We start from the raw sequence: 19080 nt of genomic DNA, 5'->3' as shown, positions 1-19080 counted from the left end.
GTTACTGTCTCTTCCTTTACCTCAGTGTCCCCTTCCCAGGAGTCTCTGATGAGATCTAGGGGTCCCCTCACCTTCCTTCCATATCGGAGATCAAATAGGGAGAACCCCTTTGATTCTTGAGGTATCTCCCTATCAGCAAACAGCAAAAATGGTAATAATTCATCCTAATTTTGAACCCATTTGTATACATTCCCAGCATGGATTTTAGGGTCCCACTGGTTTCTGGGTGATATGAGGCAGCTTTTAGTTGTTTCATCCCACATCATTTCCATAGCTCACTGAATAACTGAGACATGAAATATGTCCCATGGTCAGATAAAATCTCTTTAGGGAAACCCACTCTGCTAAGGATAATGAAAAGGGCTCTTGCTACAGATTCTGCCTCAGTGTTAGACAGAGCTACTGCTTCAGGATATCTAGTGGCAAAATCCACCATCACCAAGATATATTTATTCCCTCTGCAGATAGGACATGGCATAGGGCTAGGGTTGCTATCCCTCCAGGATTGTCCTGGAGTCTCCAGGAATTAAAGATTAACTTTAAATTAAAGATTATGTCATGTGATGAAATCTCCAGGAATTCGTCCAACCAAAGTTGGCAACCCTACATAGGGCCCACAATGTCCATTGCTATCCTCAGAAATGCCTCTTGTATTACAGGCAAGGCGTATAGAGGAAATTTCTTGGGTCCTGCAGGTCTTTACCTTTTTTGACTTAATTCACAAGACCTGCAGTAATTCCTCACATCATTCTGTATTCCTGGCCAGAACAATTTTTTCTTTAACCTGTCATAGGTTCTCTGTGCCCCAAAGTGACCAGAAAAAGGATAGTAATGTGCTAACAACATTAATTCCTCATGGTACTGGGTGTGCACAGTCAACAGGGATACTACCCAGTACTCCTACAGTCAAATCACCTTCTAAACCTTCCCATTCCACATGCACCTTAGCTAAAGGTGCAGGAATCTTATGTCCACCCAGTGCCAGAAGCTCCACCTTTTGGTTATGTAACATGTCTGTCTTTTGGAGCATGCTTTCCTTGACCAGAGCAATCTGTGCACCAGTGTTTCTCCACCCTATGCACTCTATAAAAAGCAACAGAGGGTCCTGTGGCACCTTTAAAACTAACAGAAGTATTGGGAGCATAAGCTTTCGTGGGTAAGAACCTCACTTCTTCAGATGCAAGACTCTTGCATCTGAAGAAGTGAGGTTCTTACCCAGGAAAGCTTATGCTCCCAATACTTCTGTTAGTTTTAAAGGTGCCACATAGGGTGACCAGATGTCCTGATTTTAAAGGGACAGTCCCGATTTTTGGGTCTTTTTCTTATATAGGCTCCTATTACCCCCCCACCCCCGTCCCGATTTTTCACATTTGCTGTCTGGTCACCCTAGTGCCACAGGACCCTCTGTTGCTTTTTACAGATTCAGACTAACATGCTGGCTACCCCTCTGATACTATGCACTCTATGTTATTCACGCTGGCAACCTTGATAAATTCCATATCTACTCCTCTGGGTCAGCCCTCACAAAACTCATTGTATAACCTGGGAGTGCCTCTGGCACTCCTGTGTTAAGAACAGCTGCATTAACATGGGTTGGATGGGGCTTAGTGTCTTTTAGCTCAGGGCACTGATTTCTCAGGTGCTCAGTGGAGTTACACTGGAAACACCTTTTTGGACCCTCCCACTTCACAGGAGTTTTGTGATGAGGATTTGCAGGGGAGCAACAATTCTGGGGGGAGTGGGAGGGAGGGAGGCTGAGGGCGTAGGCCCCCAACCACCCTCCTTTTTCCCAGGGGTAAAACAGGATCCCCCTTTACACTGGATTTGGACCCCTCCTTCTGTGGCTTGTGCTCATTGGATATCTAGGTTCATACAAATGCATCAGCCACATTAGCCATTTCTAAGGGTACGTCTTCACTACCCGCCATATCGGCGGGTAGCAATCAATTTATCTGGGATTGATATATCGCGTCTCGTTAAGACGCGATATATTGATCCCCGAACGCGCTCACCGTCGACTCCGGAACTCCACCAGAGCGAGCGGCGGTAGCACAGTCAACGGGGGAGCCGCGGCCGTCGATCCCACGCCTTCTGGACCCCAGGTAATTCGATCCAAAGATACTTGGACTTCAGCTACGCGAATAGCGTAGCTGAAGTTGCGTACCTTGGATCGATTCCCCCCCCCCCGCCCCAGTGTAGACCAGCCCTAATACAGATTTTAAAGGTTTGTTACATCTTCATTGCATATACTTAAGAAATGTTCTTGAGCAAAGAGATCAGCTAATTGGCCATAATCCTCAGCCCCTTTTCCCTTTTCTCATTTTCTCACTAGGTCACACAGCTTATAAGCAAATTCACTATGCTTTTTTTCACTATGCCCTTTTTCAGATTTCTAAAATTCAACCTATACACTTCAGGAGTGATTTGAAATCTATGCAAAACAGCTTTCCTAAATTCAGAGTATTTCGAAGCTTGCTGAATTGGCATTTCATTAAAGACATTTAAAGCTTTACCAGAAGTTTTGCAATCAGTGTGGGGACTTTCTTGTCCTCAGGAATATTATGAACCTCGCATAGCATTTCAAAAGTGGTGAGATAACCTGAGGGTCTCTTTTGCCCACAGACCCCAACAGCTCCATCTTGTCCCTTTTTCCCTGCCTACATGCGTCTGGAAAAGACAGACTCAGGGGATGTGACATTCCCAGGGCACAGTCTGGATGGATGAACAGCTGAGTCACCTCAGCTCTCTAATCTGTGGTGCCTGGTACACTGCTAGTGTAGACAAAGCCTCAGTAACACCATACAGTGAAATCTTATAACTTTACATACAATGTTGCCACACATATTTTATCAGGATGTTATAGACCAGTGAGTTATGAGTTTTCCAATGATAACGTACAAGGCATACTTGCACAAAGATTATTATAATAGTGTGCAAGGGGTGAATACAGGGACACAGACTGTCACGGGGGAAGAGGAAGGAGTGATACCAGTTAAATTCCTGGTCTTAAAGGGGAGAGCACGCTGTGTGCTAATGTATTCATGGCTATGTGCCTCAGTTTTCCCAGCTATAACATGGGAATGATGAGCCATGACTGCAGCACAGGATTGTGTTGTATTTTTGCAGAGTGGGATAATTCTACCCTTTCCTAAAGGCAAATTGGTGCCAGCGCCCACAATACATCTCCCAGCCAGCAGAGTCTCCAACAGGCAGAATGGCTTGTGCTTCTCTTCAGAGCTTCATTACACTTCTGCAGGACTGGGCCAAGTTATGCTGCACAAAATAAATAAGCTACATGCAAAGATCTCATCAAAAGTCTGTTACTTTTCCAGTTTGCTTCTGAAAACCGGAATCCTCTCGCTTTGGAGGAGAAGCCAATCAATAAATTGGTGGAAGAAACAGCTGCACAATCCCCCAGGTTAATTTCCATTGCATCGTGCACTCCCCCGTGCATTGTGCACCCTTCAGTTTGACTCAGTAAAAAGTTCTTTGCCATGAGCCCACACTGGAAAAATACCTCCACATCTTGTAAGTGTGGCCAAAGAAAGGTGTGACCTAGTGATCTGAACACAGTTCTGAGAGCCAGGAGCGGCTGATTTCAAATAGTTACCTACCTCTGGTATGGTCGGATATGGAGATTAATGAATGTTTAAAGCATTTTGATCTTATAAAATTCTCTAAGTCTTATTATTTATAACTCCCTTCTGTTTTGGGCAAGTACCCAGTCATGGAAATAAAGGGGAATTTGGTTCAGAGTATGTTGAGTACTAAAAATTGACTCATTTCCCAAAGGAGGAAAATGTTAGTCCACATACAATGAGCAGCTCTAATTTGTTTTCTGGCCCTTTTCATGGATTCTCACACTAATATTTATTACAGCATCTGGTAAACATACACTCATAGCTGTCTCTGGAACACCAGAGTCTCATAGGCTTCCCAAGGAAGAGAGCATCAAGACTAAACATGCATCCATGTTTCTTGTCCTTTCCTTAATGTGACATGATAAATTGACAAATGAGGGACAAATCTTCAGGTGGCAGGAAAGTCACATGTTGGTAAGTCGGTGAAAGTTGGTCGAGCAAAATTCCCGTTGATTTCACTGGGGCCATGATGTAGTTCAGGGAATGAGTATTTGATGATGTGGTTTACATGCCAGCAGGATGAAAGGCTGGGCCTGTAGCAGGAGAAAACAACTAAGACAGGAGATGTAGGAAGCTTTAAAATAAAGCACCCCTGAGCTCTGTCATACACGCACCTGATTGTGGTTTTTCCTGGTGCAATCCTGCCTTCCATTTCTCCCCTTCAATTTACACTCACTGGTACAATTGATGCCCATTTACAGCTGTGTAATTTAACCCATTATTTATGTCACTGACCTCAGAATTTGGCCCATTTTCTCTGTAACAGTTTTCAGAGCAGTCAGAGTTCTCTGACAGCCACACAGTCGTATCCCCCTCCTCGGGTGGCTTTTCTGGAGGAAAATGACTACATGAGAATCATTCCTGGAGAGGAGTGCAGGAGTTTCTGTGAGGGACTAGTGCTCTCAGCAAGCCAAAATTTTGACCTTTGAATTTACACTAGTAATCTGGGTACTTTCCCTCCAGTATTCCCTCAAGACTAGGGTTGCTAACCCTCCAGGATTGTCCTGGAGTCTCCAAGAATTATAGATTAATCTTTAATTAAAGATTATGTCATGTGATGAAACATCCAGGAATATGTCCATATAAAATTGGCAACCTTACTCAAGACTGGCATTGTATCCCTACTGAGAATTTGTGCACTGAGCTATTCAGAATTCCTGTTTTGATGAGCCTGGCTGAAATGTAACTAAATGATGGTTGCACTGAAATATAAGGCATGATCATTTAACTAAGCGTTTTCATCTTTACAGGTTTTAGATCATGCAAATCGCATTGGCCGAATAGCAACAATTTTGTCCAGGTAGGCCTTAGTTCTCTCTGACAGTGTTAGATGTTTATCATAAACTTGAGTGTTTTAGACCCAAACTATTCTTTATTTAGAAACTAATTTTATTCAGACTTGACTGTGTTTCCTGTAACTTGGTAATCATGGTATTCTGGGCTTATAAAACTCAAAGAGCCAGATTCTCAGCTATAAATTGTTTGATCTCCATTCATGTTAGCTATAATGACTCAGACTGCAATGAGCCAACTTTTACGAGCACATGAGAGAGTGTGTGCGTGGGTATATATATATATACACATCTTCTCTCCAGTGCATGGAATCAGGACTTTGCTCACCAGTGTGTCATTGGCCTCATGCTGCCAACAGCTAATGGAGATTCCCCCTTCGGAGGATCAAGGTCATATTTTCACTGTCACCATGAAGTTCAAGTGGCCATGATATGCGACATGGTGTCAGTCACTAAACCTGGGGTTGCCACGAATTTGTTACTGTTGTCCCTTACCTATCTAACAAGGATTAATTAATGGTTCTAAAGTTCTTTGAGGACATAAAGCATTATTGATACTAACAGTAGTATGTTGAGATGATAATGTTCTTTTGAGATGGTCAATAGAATCTGAAAACCCATTGAGACCAATTCTGCGCTCAGCTAACCAGGTACAATTCCTTCCATTACCCGTGGCCCATTCTTTATGCCACACAGAAGCTATAGGCTATAACACTCGAGTGCTAGAAAAATACTGTTTCAGGCTGTTCTCCATAAAAAGCAAAACGACCTCTCAATAGAGACAGAAGAGAGGGCAAGTATAGGAGGGCAGTTGTAACTGAGCTATTGTCCTTTTTTTCCCTCAGCGTCATCCCTTTCTTATTAATGGTTCCTGTGTTTTGTCTGGGCAACAGCAATGATTGCTACCAGAACTTCAGCCAGAACAACGGGTAAGCTGCAACCCACCTCTGAGAGCGCCCTGCTTCCTCTGAGACTGATGAAAGTAAACACTCAGGCTGTCCCCTTTCTGACTGCAGGTGTCTCCTGATGCACACAGAAACGGTCATGCTCACTGGCCAACTGCAAACCCATGGTGTCTCTGTTTGTTCTGTGATATATTTCTATGGCGTTGGAGTCTTCCTGGTCTCCTTCCTGATCAGCTTCATAGCCATTATGGTAAGAAATATTGTCCTTGTCCATCAAACAGTGAGTTGCAAGGATGATAGTGACTGACATTTATACAGAGATGGTCCCTAAGCCACTTTAAAATCACTGATGGACCATATCAGTAGTCCCTAGATTCACCCCCTTGAATAGAGGAACCTGGGCACTGCCACTTTGCCTCTCTGTGCCTCAGTTTCTCCATCTATAAAATGGGATAGTGATACTGACCTCCTTTATAAAGCGCTTTGAGATCTGCTGGTGAAAGGCTCTATATAAGAACTAGCCATTGTTGTTTTTATTATTTTGGGCCAGGCCTTTGCTTCACCAGGTCCGAATTATAAAGGCATTTTCTTTTCCTTTCTCCTGTTCTCCTCTGAGGCTGGGTAGTATTGCTTCCCTCTCTGGGTAGTTATAAACTAATGTTGGTTTTTGTGTGTGATGTGCCTAGATGCCAGGGCGAGGGGCAGAATATAAATTATTTAAATAAATGCATGTTTTATTTAGTTTGTGTGTGACTGTCCCTTTCCCACTGAATATCTGTAGAAGTTCCACCCAAAAAAACATAGCCCTCTGTGAGCACATGAATTTTCCACCCACCTTTGAAATGCCCCTTCCTCTGAAGTGGAACGCAGCAACTATTTAACAGCACACAACAACATTATACAACAGTATAAGGCAGGAAGTGAAGAAGAATATTGAATCCAACTGATAATACAGGCAGAATGTATGATTTAGAATTGGGTCAGGATACCAGGGTTAACACATGTCCCAGAGGATATTTAATGACTGCAAGTGGTCAGGACTTCAATCTTGCATCTCATACAAAAGAGGGATAATTTGTTTTAAAACATGTTAAGAGTGATTCATTGTTTCCTGGAGTCCAGCTATCTTATCTGCTGCTACACTAGCTAGAATACAAATCATAATTGGAATCAACTCTCATGCATTAAAACATAAATCAACCACAACTTCTCTCATAGATGAGTTATGACGTTAATTGTCCATTATACTGTCTTCAGAAGTGTGTTCCTGGCCACTGCTGATGGCAGGACACCAGATTAAATGGACCCTTGCTCTGATCTGGCACTGCAGGGTCTATTTTCCAGATATTTCTTAGATTAAATAAGTACCACATGAAGAACAACCAATGAACAGTATACTAGTGCTTTGAGGCACTAGATGAATACTTCTTAAATCAGCCAGTACATGAGACACAATGAATCATACAGTTGCATTTAAGTAATCAATGCATTTTCTTTTCTAGGTTCTTCTCATCCAAGCCCGAGCTTTGTACAAAAGGTTCATAAACTCAACAGGATTCCTGGGTGATCAACAGTGGGCAATGATAAAGATAGTGGAACAACAAGTGGTTTTCTACCCTATCGCTTTCTTCTGTTGTTGGGGCCCAGGTTAGTAGAGAGCTAGGTTACTTCTGCCAGGTTCTAAACCTCGTGTTCTGGCCACTAGGCATAGGGAGAGAGGTAGTAATAGTAACTGGAAAGAATGAAGGCTAAAGCAATATCATTTTATCAATCCCTTTCACAGCCGTCCTCCTTGGAATAGTGAAGTTGACTGTTTCAGTGAACAGCAGAATCTGCATGGCTCTTTATATTCTACAGGTAAAACCCTCCAGGCTGAAATCTCTTATTAGAACTTGTCTTCTCTTCTTTGTCAGTCATCAGGGCCGGCTCTAGGCACCAGCAAAGCAAGCAGTTGCTTGGGGCGGCAGATTTGCAAGGGGCGCAAGAATCCAGCATGGGAGCTAAGAACCAACAGGGGCCCCTGGGAGCTGTAGTTCCTTGGTTAGCTCCCTGCCTATAGACCCTGCCCTGGAGCAGGGAAAGAACTACATTTCCCAGCATTCCCTTGGCCACTAGCAACAGGAAGGGATGTGGGAAAGGTGTATGGAACTGAAATCTGCAGCTTGCTGTGAATGGTAGGAACAGAGCCAGCTCTAGGTTTTTTGCTGCCCCCCCCCCACCCCTGCCGCCCCAGCCCTGGCCCCCACCTGCACTCCCCTGCTGCCCCAGCCCTGGGCTCTTCCCTCCCCCCCACACCTCCTGCCGCCCCAGCTCTGGGCTCTTTCCCCCACATCCCAGCCGCCCCAGCTCTGGCCCCAATCCGCACCTCCTGCCATCCCAGCCCTGGGCTCTCCCCGACCCCACACCTCCTACAGCCCCAGCTCTGGCCCCCACCTGCACTCCCCTGCTCCCCGAGCCTTGGGCTCTTCCCCCCCCACCCGCACCACCTGCCACCCCAACTCTGGGCTCTTCCCCAAAGAAGGAATTGGGGGGACTAAATGGATGGTGCACCTCTCTATCTGAAGCCTAGCAAGGGAGGTATGTGGATCTCACTAGAATTTAAAATGAAAAGTAAGGGAGGGGAGGCTCTGGACCTGGGCAGCTTTAGATACAGCACCAGGCACGTAGGAGGATTTCCACTTCTGAGCCATGGAAGCAGAAATTAACTTTTCCTCTCCAGATATAGCTAATATTCAGAAAGGGAATCTAGCACCTGCCTTCCAGATTTGAACACCCTCAAAATTCAGGAGTGCTCACGCTCAATTTGGGCAGCTGTTACTTCATTTCCCCCAAATCAAATATACTGATCCACCGTAACTTGCTGTAGAAAAAGTAGGATAAAATTGAGCAAGAAATGCTTCCCAGTGGTTATTAGGACTGGAATTGGTATTTTCAACAGCCATTGCCTTTTTTTTTTTTTTTAGTTTTATTTGTTTAAAAGGAAGACCATGATAGTGCATTCCCCATAGAAACAAAGAATGGAACAAAAGAATAATAAAGGCACCTCAACTTTTCCTCATTTATGTAGGACAGTCTTATAATGTGCATCCAGATATCCTCCAGTCACACAAGCTGAAAATTGTTCCACTTTACTGCAGTTCTGTAACCATATGGGAACCAATCCTGTCTGTGTTCTGTGCGCATCCAAAATTCCTGATGAATGACCCACCCTGGGAGCGAGTTACCAGTGACCGAGGGCTGGGGCAGCAGGAGGGTGCAGTTGGGAGGGGGAGAGCCCAGTGCTGGGGTGGGGGGCAGCCAAAACATTTTTTGCTTGAGGCAGCAAAAAACCTAGAGCCGGCCCTGTCAGTCATGTGAGCTTTTGGTTGGTTCTGTACTCCAACAGGAAACGTACAGTCTGCTTCCACCCACACAGACAGTGCCCAGATGAGCTTGTGTCTGATTTATGGATGGAATTGAGGAAGGCTCTTCGTAGTTGTCCTTATGTTTGTTTTCTACATGCTTTTTAAGGTCAGAAGAACGAAAATAAGTAAGAGCTAGTCTCCTCTATTAGGAGCCCTATTAGGGCTTCTAGGTGCTGGAAACACTGTGAGAAGATCAGATCTTATGTTATTCTGGTCCATAAATGGAGTCCTAAGGCATTAAAAACCCAGGGAAAATAGGTCAAATGCAGACCCTGAGATAAAGAACTTTATTTGGGTCCCCTTAAATACTGCTGTTTGGGTTTCTGCAGAACCTGAATGCATAACCTTGGTTTGTGACACTATTAACCAGGAGTTTTCTCTTGATGCCACTGAAGCTGCAGTTAGCAGTGGGCACTAAAAGATTCCTAAATTCATCTGTCACACTGGGATGTAGACAGATCCAAAACTCAAAGGAAAACGGAGGCACAGTTTTATGAACAGACAAAGATGCAAACTGTTGAATCTCTTAGGGCCAGATATTGATTAGCTTACATTTCTGTAGTGCTTTTCTTCCCCTTAGGACTCCCCAAAGCATTTTGCAAACTTCACTCCGATACACAAACTATACCCAGGGATCATTTCCCCTCCCACTGAATGGCAGCTGCCCCTGAGGTAGAACCCAGCAGCTGTTTCCTAGCCCAGAACATCACCAAACTGCAGTTGAGGCCAGGAAGACATGAAGAATCCTGTGTCCAACTGAAAGAGCAGAGAAAATGCAGCGAGACAAAATGATTACCCTGACATTTGGCCAGGACATCAGACACATTTAACAATCATCCTTTTGTGAAAAGAACCAGTGGGGGTTTTATAACCATGAGTGGTCAGGGCCTTGGTTTGGCATCTCACTCAAAAGATAGCAACTCCAGCAGCACAGCATTCCCCTCGCACCACACAGGGGTCAATATTGCTTCAGAGGGCAGAGGGCCAGCTCCTGAATCATAAATATCATTTTCTGCAGCAGCCTGTGGTTTCCTCATCTAAGCACCGAACAAACTCGATTCCACGGAGTTTGGTGAGAGCTCAAAGTGGAACGGCTACAGACAGATTTTGAAACTGGCCTCGACCATGGCACATAAACTCCAGGGTGGCTGCCAACAAGCATCTGCTGTGGAATGGAGCTTCTGCCTACCTGTTTGTGCCCACACAGGTTGTGGGCACAGTCTTTGAGGGCACTTTGAAAACAGGACAGGTGGAAGGATCCTGCACAGATTCCAAAAGGTCGTGTCCGTGTGCTGAAGCACACTTAAAGCTTGATCCGAAGCCCGCTCAAGTCAGTGGGAGTTCTGATTCATTCCAATTTCAAGGAAATACTGCTTTCCCTTGGAAATGTATCCTTCTATGGGTTAACTGAATCCAGTAACAGAACTGCAGCTCTGAGTCTAGTACAGACCCTGGCCCAGTGGGCCTGGTGAAACCTAGGGATTAGATGTGCAGGAAGCTGCATAGGGCAGGGTTATATCCTATGCTGTGTGGAAAGGGAGATTTACGCTCTGGGTTCTCTCCTAGGCTCTAACAGCAGCTTCCCAGGGGCTCCTAAACTGCATCGTTTATGGGTGGACCCAGCACATGTTCCGCTGCATGAAACGCAATGCTTGCCGTGACATCGACACGCAGACGCCTCTCTTACGTTCCCAGAAGAAGTCCTATGCCAGCATGTTCCCCACCAGCACCCAGGCAGCAGCTGTAGCCACATCCACGGTGTTGTGAGAATTCTCTGCCCAGAAGGAATGGGCAGCATGTTGCCTTGCAACCCTGGCCCGGTCCCGTCTGTGAGACGTCAGCCAGAGCTATTCTGCTGATTTTCTTGTTCGGAACTGTTTTGTCAGTAACACCTGCAGAGTTAGGCTGGGAAAGCCTGAGCACATCTAGCTGGAGATCAGCTGTTTCACGGAAGATCATTATTTATTTTATAGTTTTTTATGACTTTGTAATGGATTATTTTACCTTTGTAAGCCATTTAGTGCAGTCTTTTCCTTATGGAAACATCTCCAGGATTTGCTGGGAATTGTACATCAGAGATCCTTTACAGCTCCTTAAAGACCTTTCTCATAAGGGTAGATGACCAGGGGATGTTTGTCTTTCCTCAGTGATGATCAGATATTTGTAATTACAATTGAACAATAAAGCCAAGGTGACTATTTATAACTCATGCTCTTCTACCTCCAGGCAATAATGCAAACAAGTCCAACACTGGCAGCTACATGCCAGTCACACTTTCAGGTTAAAAATCACTGTGCCCTGTAAACCCACTGAAGTTACATCATGTTTTTATAAACTAAATTTCTTTGCTTTAAAATTAACACAGACATTACTCGGAAAACAGAATTTAATTTTCATCATTGATGCTGTTTGTTTGCTTTTTGTGCTTCACTCGGCTTTGAGAATGAACAAACTAAATTGTTTAATTTCTGCTCCAAAGACCAAATCATGCTCAGCTGACAGTGCTTAAATGAGGAACCCCATTTAAGTCAAGAGGGCTCTTCGCATGAGTAAGGTGAGCAGGATTTGGCCTGTAGTCCATTTGTAATAGTGACATGTAGCACTTCTACAGAGCATCATGTCTTCAAACATCTTACAGACATTAGCTAATTATTCCCAAAACACCCCGGGAGCAGGGCGGCTGGAACAATTTGTACACTGGGGGAACTGGGAGCCATTGAACCAAACTGTAAACCCTGGATATGATGGAAACCCCTTCAAGCCAGGGGATGCTACAGCACCCCTAGTTCCTGCACCTGTGAGGTAAGTTCTATTATCTCCATTTTACAGATGGTGACCTGAGGACAAGCATGTTTAGGGGATAGGGATGTGGGACTGGGTAGAGACCCTCCCTTCCAGGGAAAACTGGCATAGACAATTGTGGGAGTGAGGTGGCTGTGAGTGATTGGCTATCAAATGCCCGACTCCTACTGCATTAGGCAAACGCCACTCTGGAACAGGAACAGACTATTGGCCACAGAAGTCTCAAGCCTCATTGGCTGAGGGAAGCACCATCACTCCAAACCAAGGCCAAGGGGTTGGCTACAGACCACCTGGGAGACTCTGGACAAATGAGCAGACAGGGCAGGGCTGGAAAGCAGGACTGCATGCAGCTGGAGGGGATTTTGGTTTTGGAGAGAGAAATCAAGAGCTGCCATGGCCATCGCAGAGAGGGAGCAATGTAGACCGCACAGCCTGGAGCCAACAGGACAGCTGAGACCAGTTGGCAGGACCCCACCATTCTGAGTGTACAGCGCACCCCAGCTCCAGAGTGCCAGGCAGGTAGGACTGACTGAAGGGGGCCATGGATCAGTTCAAAACAGGGAGCAAGTGCTTACCTAGGAGGGTATAGGGGGGATGTATGATATGTGCTGTACCAAGGGGAAAAGGAGCTTGTGTAACTCCTGCTGGAGATCTTTCCCTGGGGTTATTCCTGGCACTGTCTGAGCTAGATACAAGGATTGTTCTGTAGTTAAGTGGAGTACTTGGTCCAGAGGTCTAACAATCCTCTAGGGAAAAGGGTTGGTACTTGTGCAGAGGTATGTGGATGGGGACCCGGGACCGCCTTCCCCAACTGTGAGAACTTCCCTCCCAACAGTACTATTGTTCCCATTTTATAGATGGTGAAACTGAGTCACAGAGACGTTTAAGGGACTTGCATTAACACAAAGCTCCAGCGTTGAGGCTTAGAATGCTGCAGGGAAAATTTAAAAAAAAGTTCATGGATTTATAAGAAAAAATCCAAATTTTTTTTTAGATTAGATATTTTAAATCCATTTATTCTCAGAGCCGTTCTATTCGTTCTGACAGTGTGCCTGTAGAGCTGGGGACAAGCTTCATTAGTTATGGATCAGTCCTGCAGGGAGTACAGACTTCGAACCAAAGGGAGAGAGAAATTTAAGACTCAGTTAAACAGGTCACAGTAGGAGTTTCACAGAAACCTTTCCACCAGAACACTAGTTGAGTTGAGGCTACCTTCTGCCAAGGTGCTCACAACTAAGAAGAATGGGAGCAGATTATGGCACAGACAGAACATGCTACTGATCTATAGTAGCTGCTCTGTCTCTCATAAACCAAGATCCAACCTGTACTTTCAATCCTGATGACTTTATTAAGGAAAATGAGAGAGAAAGAACACATGTAAGCTCCATCACAAACGAAGTACTCTCAGCCTGGAGATGCAGGCTAGAGAGACTTAGCAAACAAAACTGCCACATCGCCTTACAATGACATAGCTGCAGATGCCACGGGAATGAAAGCTGACTTCTCTGTTTTCATTAGCAGTGAGGTTAAATAGATCTGGGCAGCTACAAGGGGCAAACCTCCAAAATCACGCATGCCCCTGGCCTGTGTTGTCTCTTGCAGTTGTATCCCATGTCTTGTCTCACTAAGTTCTATAACAAATACATTGATGTAGAGTCTGGTTCCTTTGGTGACTGTAATGTGATCATTCATTATACAGCCCCAGGGGTGCACATGGTGCTTTACAGACAGATAAGTTAGCCCCTACTTTCAGAAGCTCTTAGTCTAGAAGCTAAATTCTTAGGTTCCCACTGAGGCGGTGGGAATTCTATTCCCTGGGAGCTTTTCCCAAGTAAGGACCTCAGGATTTGGCCCCAGGTTACCTAGGATGTAGATTCTCAGAAAACTCTGAGCTAGGCTCAGTTCTGTTTGCAGGATTCACCACTGGAGTAAGGCCGGTTGTTAGGAGGACACGAATGACAGTCAGTGCCAGTGCTGACAGGTCTTCACGCTCCCCCAAATGCCGTCATTGGCACTCACTGTCTGTCCTTCTCAGCATCTGTGCTCGGGTCTGGAGCTGGACGTCAGACTTTGACTCATTTTAACCACAGGAGAAAAGCCATCATTGAACTGGACCATTTCCAGACCAAGAAACTCCAAACCTTCCTGCATGTAGTAATGCTAACCACTGGATGGCTGGCATTTGCCACGTTATCATCCTAATAAATGTTTAGCAGGAGGTGCATTAAAACAGTGGATAGAAGCTAACAGGAATCAGTAAGTACACATATAAGGCTAACATTTCATCCCTAATTTGTACTATCCCTTAAGAGGGAGAAAAGACTTTTGAGAACTGTGAATTTCTTGTTTTCCCCCCCCCCCCCCGCCCCAAAATCTGTAGTAAATCCAGAGTTAACTATGACTTCATAGTTCTGTTAGTCTTAAAGGTGCCACAGGACCCTCTGTTGCTTTTTACAGATTCAGACTAACACGGCTACCCCTCTGATACTAAAACTTCACTGTTATCCCTATGCTGAACTTTACTGCAACAGTGGGATATGTAGCTAGGTTCTTACGCTGTCCCATCATTGTTACCTTAGCACCTCTTTTTCCTACACATTTCACTTCCACACTCACAGGCCCCTTCTATTTGGGCTAAAGGAGAATCACCCTTCACTGGCAGCAATATAGCACCAATGACACACAGGTGAGCAGTTCTGATTCTATCCAGTATGGGGCAGTGCAGCACAAACATACACACACACAAGCTATGTCATTGCTGTGTTATTTATATAGTAGCAGGACTTTTTACATTCAAAACACTGTACAAGCTAACTAATATGTCCTCATAACATCCTGAAGGGTAGGGAAGTCTAGTCTCCACTTTATAGATGTGGAAACTGAGGCACAGAGTAGCTAAGAGACGTGTCCAAGGCAATGCCGCAAGTCAATGTCAGGATTAGAGCACGGGCGCTCTTGGCTCCAGGTCTGTGCTCTATGCACTAGACCGCACCAGCTCCAATGGTTAGTCTAGGGGTGGAAGGTTTCTGACTTTCTTTTAACTGTGTGGTAGTTAACTGGCACTGGCAATTCATAAAGATGCAAATAGACAGACAATGCTTGGTTCCAAGCCAAATTTCCACAAATTATAGCGGAGAAAACATGGTTTTAGTTAAAGCAAATGCCTGACTTGTCAGATCCAAATGACCTTGAGTCAACTTTCTTGGCTTTTTCACTATACCCAGAATCCACTGTTCTTCGGCAGTCACTCCAGCTACTCTTCCTGCCCAAGAGGAAATTCCAGTGGGCTCCATTAGAATCCTTCAGCTGATTTCTGCTGGTTACTGTCAAAAGGCAAGTAGCCCCCAAACCAAGACCCCTATCTAGCAACTGGGTGCACATTGGCAGGCAACTGCACATCCACAGGTTATTCTGCTGCAGCATTGGAGCCTTAGTTGCCAGCTGGAGAAAGCTGAAAAAAAATTCAACTGCTCACCTAGTATATTTGGTGGGAGCAGAAGCTTTGGAGCATCCTCCAAAACAAAGCATTGCATTGTGGGACGGAGTTAGGACCAGCTGAACGCATGCAGCTGTAGCACTTGAATGACCATATTGCTGAGGTACTAGTTCAACCTAGACTTCAGCTAAAGGCCTTGTCTTTGGTGCTATTCCCAACCATTATTGCTAATGCTTGTAAAACACCCCGGATGGCTATTGGATAAGGTTACAAGAAATTTTGAAGGGTGCTATCACATAGCACAAAGCCAGGGGCCAGCTAAAGGCCCCGCTTTGCTCGATTCTGGAGCACTGAAATACTGACAGACCTCTGTAGTATGATAGGAAATTCAGGCTCCTAAACTGGGAAGAAGAAAAGTGTTTTGGCCTTTGCCTCTGAAACACCTGCTGCAATGGAATGTTTCAAACAGCATTTTTTCTTCTTCTTCCATGTCTGGTTGAAGGTGAACAGTCTACAACATGTGACTGAGGATAAAGAGTGCCTGAGATTATAGCTTCATGAGTCCCCTGTAGGGAAGGACATTAGGGTTTGCAGACTCTTTCACGTATCTACAAAAGTTTTATCAGTTGCAGTGTGTAAATAGAGACTGGTCTCCCTTAAAGAGATGGCAGCATCACCTTGAGTTGTTGAAACTGGAATAAACTAGGCAGTGGAGAAATATACTGTAGGATTCAATCCTGTACTGATTGGGATTGGCCTAGATGGGACATCAGATGGATTTTATTATTGTTAGAAATTATTTTATGGCACCCACTAGCATAAAGGGTGCTTCCCAGAAAGTCAGATTCCCTGCCCCAAGGAGTTTATAATCTAATTGATGGACAAACCAGATTCTAGTAACTTGCTTACGTCTAACTGGAGAGATGAGTGATGGGTTTTCTGTCATTAACATCTATGATTCTCTGATAATCGTTTTGGATCTCTTCTGATTTTGCTGGTTCATTCGTTTCATGCTCTAGGCTTGTGGGCTGGATGGCTCTTTTGTATTAAAACTTGTTTTAATACTATCTTCACCAGAGAGCTGTATGTTGTGAAGTGCACATTCTACAACACATCATTGTTAATTAATACTAAAAGAGTATTCTACAAGACATTGTTAATTAATACTAAAAAAGAGTATTTTGGGTACCCCCACATTCTGTGTTAGAAACGTATCACCCCCACGTTCTGTGTTAGAAATGTATCACACCATCAGTCACGGGGCAGTCAAGAATCATTCTGAATACAATACCTTCCACACATCAAAAAGGTCTTACATTTAATTGGGTAATGTATTGCTAATATATCATTACTCTTTATTCAGTGGAGTTACTCTGGGTTTGAGCACTACTGTAATAGTTACACCATTGTTCCGTGCACGCTAGTTAAGTAGTTCTCTTTGAATGGTTTCAAAGCTTCAGTCACTGAGGGCCAGGTTTTCAAAGGTATTTAGGAGCCTAAAGCTACATATAGATGCCTAATGAAATATGCAAAGGCACCTGAACAGGTTAGGTGTCTGGGGCGGAATGCTACGTTCAGCCACTAGGTGGCGCAGTATGTAACAATCTCTGCAATCGGGCACTGTCATCTCCTCCTTGTACAGGGCAAACTCCTGTCAAATGTTATTGATGTCTCAGATTTCATTGCTAGCAAACATTTAATATTCAGAGTGGATGCATCCTTTTTTGGGTGGGCTTGTGTGAGGGGTTTTCCTCCCCCCATCTCTTCAATCAGAAATGAATCATTCCCACTGTGATATCACATAGCTATGCATGGTGCTAGCCCTAGGATTTCGGTGAGGAAGAGCATGATGATTCTTTGGGGGTAGTCCCAGAACATAGGTTCCCTTGTATATGAAAAGGGGTTGAGGGTACCTTCATGCCGTGACCAGCCTCCCACTGAAGGAGATGCACAGCGCAGCTGTTAAGGCTGGAGGAAATGGATAGATGACAAAATTTAAAAGGGATTTCAAGGATACTTCTCCAAATAAGTTAGGGGCCTGAGGGCAGGAGCCATTGGAGGGTTTCTGTATGTGTGGGTGAATTTTACCATTTACACAGTAGAGCTCTTTACCAAGAGTGATACGAGGTCTGAAAAACCTGCCATACAGTGAGACGAAAGCAGCTCAGTTTATTTAGTTTATCCAAGAGAAGGTTAATAGGTGACTTGATCATGGACTATACGAAATTGCAAAGGGAGAAGGTTTCTGCGAGTAGAAAGCACTTAAGCAGACAATGTTAAAAGAAGATCAAATGGCTGGAAGTTGAAGAGAGACAAGTGCAGAGAAATAACTGCACTGTTATATTTTGCATCTTAATTAACCATTGGAATAACTTATCTAGGGATGTCACTATTTCCACATCACTTGACGCCTATAAATCTTAACTGGATGTCTTTTTAAAAGGCACTCTGTAGCTCAAACAAGTTAGGACTTTATGCAGAATCATTTGGAGAAATTCACTGGCCTGGGTTATGCAGCAGGTCAGAGTATATGATCACAGTGGCCTTAACATCAATTAACTAATTTATCACCATACCCTCCACTCTTGTGTTGTAGGCATGTCAATATCATTGTTCCCATTTTACAGACAGAGCTACTGAAAGAGAGTGAGGCAGAGATGGTCAGTGACTTTCCAAAGCCACAGAAGGCATCAGAGAAAGGACTAGGATGCAGGAGTACTTCGCTCTCAGGGGATTTATCTACACTGGGAAAACAGGTGTTTAAAACTTGCTAATAACACTACTGATTTTCCCACTGTCAACAAACCTAGCATGTTTAGTCCACTAGAACAAATTGCCTCTCATGCTATTCAGCTGCCCCCTCTTGTACCCAGAAGCCACTCTGGTAACTTGCCAGAGAAGTCAGCTCATCTGCAGGATGGTGGCACATGGCCGGGAGGAAGCTTTAATGATTGGGTTACACCAGTTACATCCACCAGGCTGATTTGAAAAGAAAAAGGTTTCTAGTCCTTTCCCTTGTCACAAATGCTGAGATCAGCCTTGACATGTCCAGATCCATAAAATCAGAGGTTGCCAAAGCACAGTACTCTCTGTGAGGCAGCAGCTTTGACTGTTAGCAGTGTTTGTTTGCTTACTCGCTACTTTACATTCTCCATGAAGGTACCTAAAACTTTGGAACTAGCTCTAGTCCTAACTAGGTCCTGTGTAAGTTGAGCATCATGGCATGCTAAATGGTGCATCTCTCTATCGGGCTTTTGCAGACTGATAGGATTGATAGGGCTGTAGTTTTGTAGAGCTAGGGAGTTTTGTTGGCTCTCATGGAGTCAGCTATCTTGTAATTTATGTCAGAGTCCAGAGCCTCAGCTGGGTCTCTTAAAAACCTTTCATGAATTTAAATAAATAATTTGCAATATGATCTTCCAGCCACTCAGTTTAATTAGTAAGAACTTACTTTATTATTTTTTCAAATTCGGTGCTGAGCTGAAAATTGTAAAACTTTCATGTTTATTTGGTAAGTTTTACTTGTCTTTATTTATATCCAAACCAAACGTATTGAAGTTTCTGTCTTCCTTAACAGAAGATCTAATGCTAATGCTAAGA

The 19080-nt window shown here is 44.3% G+C and overlaps 1 protein-coding gene across 9 annotated transcripts in view; it reads left to right on the top strand.

The window, feature by feature from the left end:
- TMEM116 (transmembrane protein 116) overlaps positions 1–11447 on the top strand; it is a 34628-nt gene extending 23181 nt beyond the window's left edge. For 8 of the 9 annotated variants that reach the window (XM_065568791.1, XM_024101478.3, XM_042852444.2 and 5 more), the window contains 6 exons: positions 4892–4941; positions 5779–5862; positions 5950–6088; positions 7341–7485; positions 7622–7695; positions 10809–11447. In XM_065568791.1, coding sequence (XP_065424863.1) covers positions 4892–4941; positions 5779–5862; positions 5950–6088; positions 7341–7485; positions 7622–7695; positions 10809–11009 — 693 coding nt within the window. In that variant the 3' untranslated portion in view covers positions 11010–11447. The remainder of the gene's footprint in view (positions 1–4891; positions 4942–5778; positions 5863–5949; positions 6089–7340; positions 7486–7621; positions 7696–10808) is intronic. The other variant, XM_024101480.3, reaches the window with a different exon arrangement.
- Positions 11448–19080: the final 7633 nt, after the last annotated feature.

The sequence above is a fragment of the Chrysemys picta genome, chromosome 15, assembly GCF_011386835.1.
Source record: "Chrysemys picta bellii isolate R12L10 chromosome 15, ASM1138683v2, whole genome shotgun sequence".
NCBI lineage: Eukaryota > Metazoa > Chordata > Testudines > Emydidae > Chrysemys > Chrysemys picta.
Note: the sequence above shows the minus strand (reverse complement) of the source record. Positions and strands in the feature narration are given on the sequence as shown.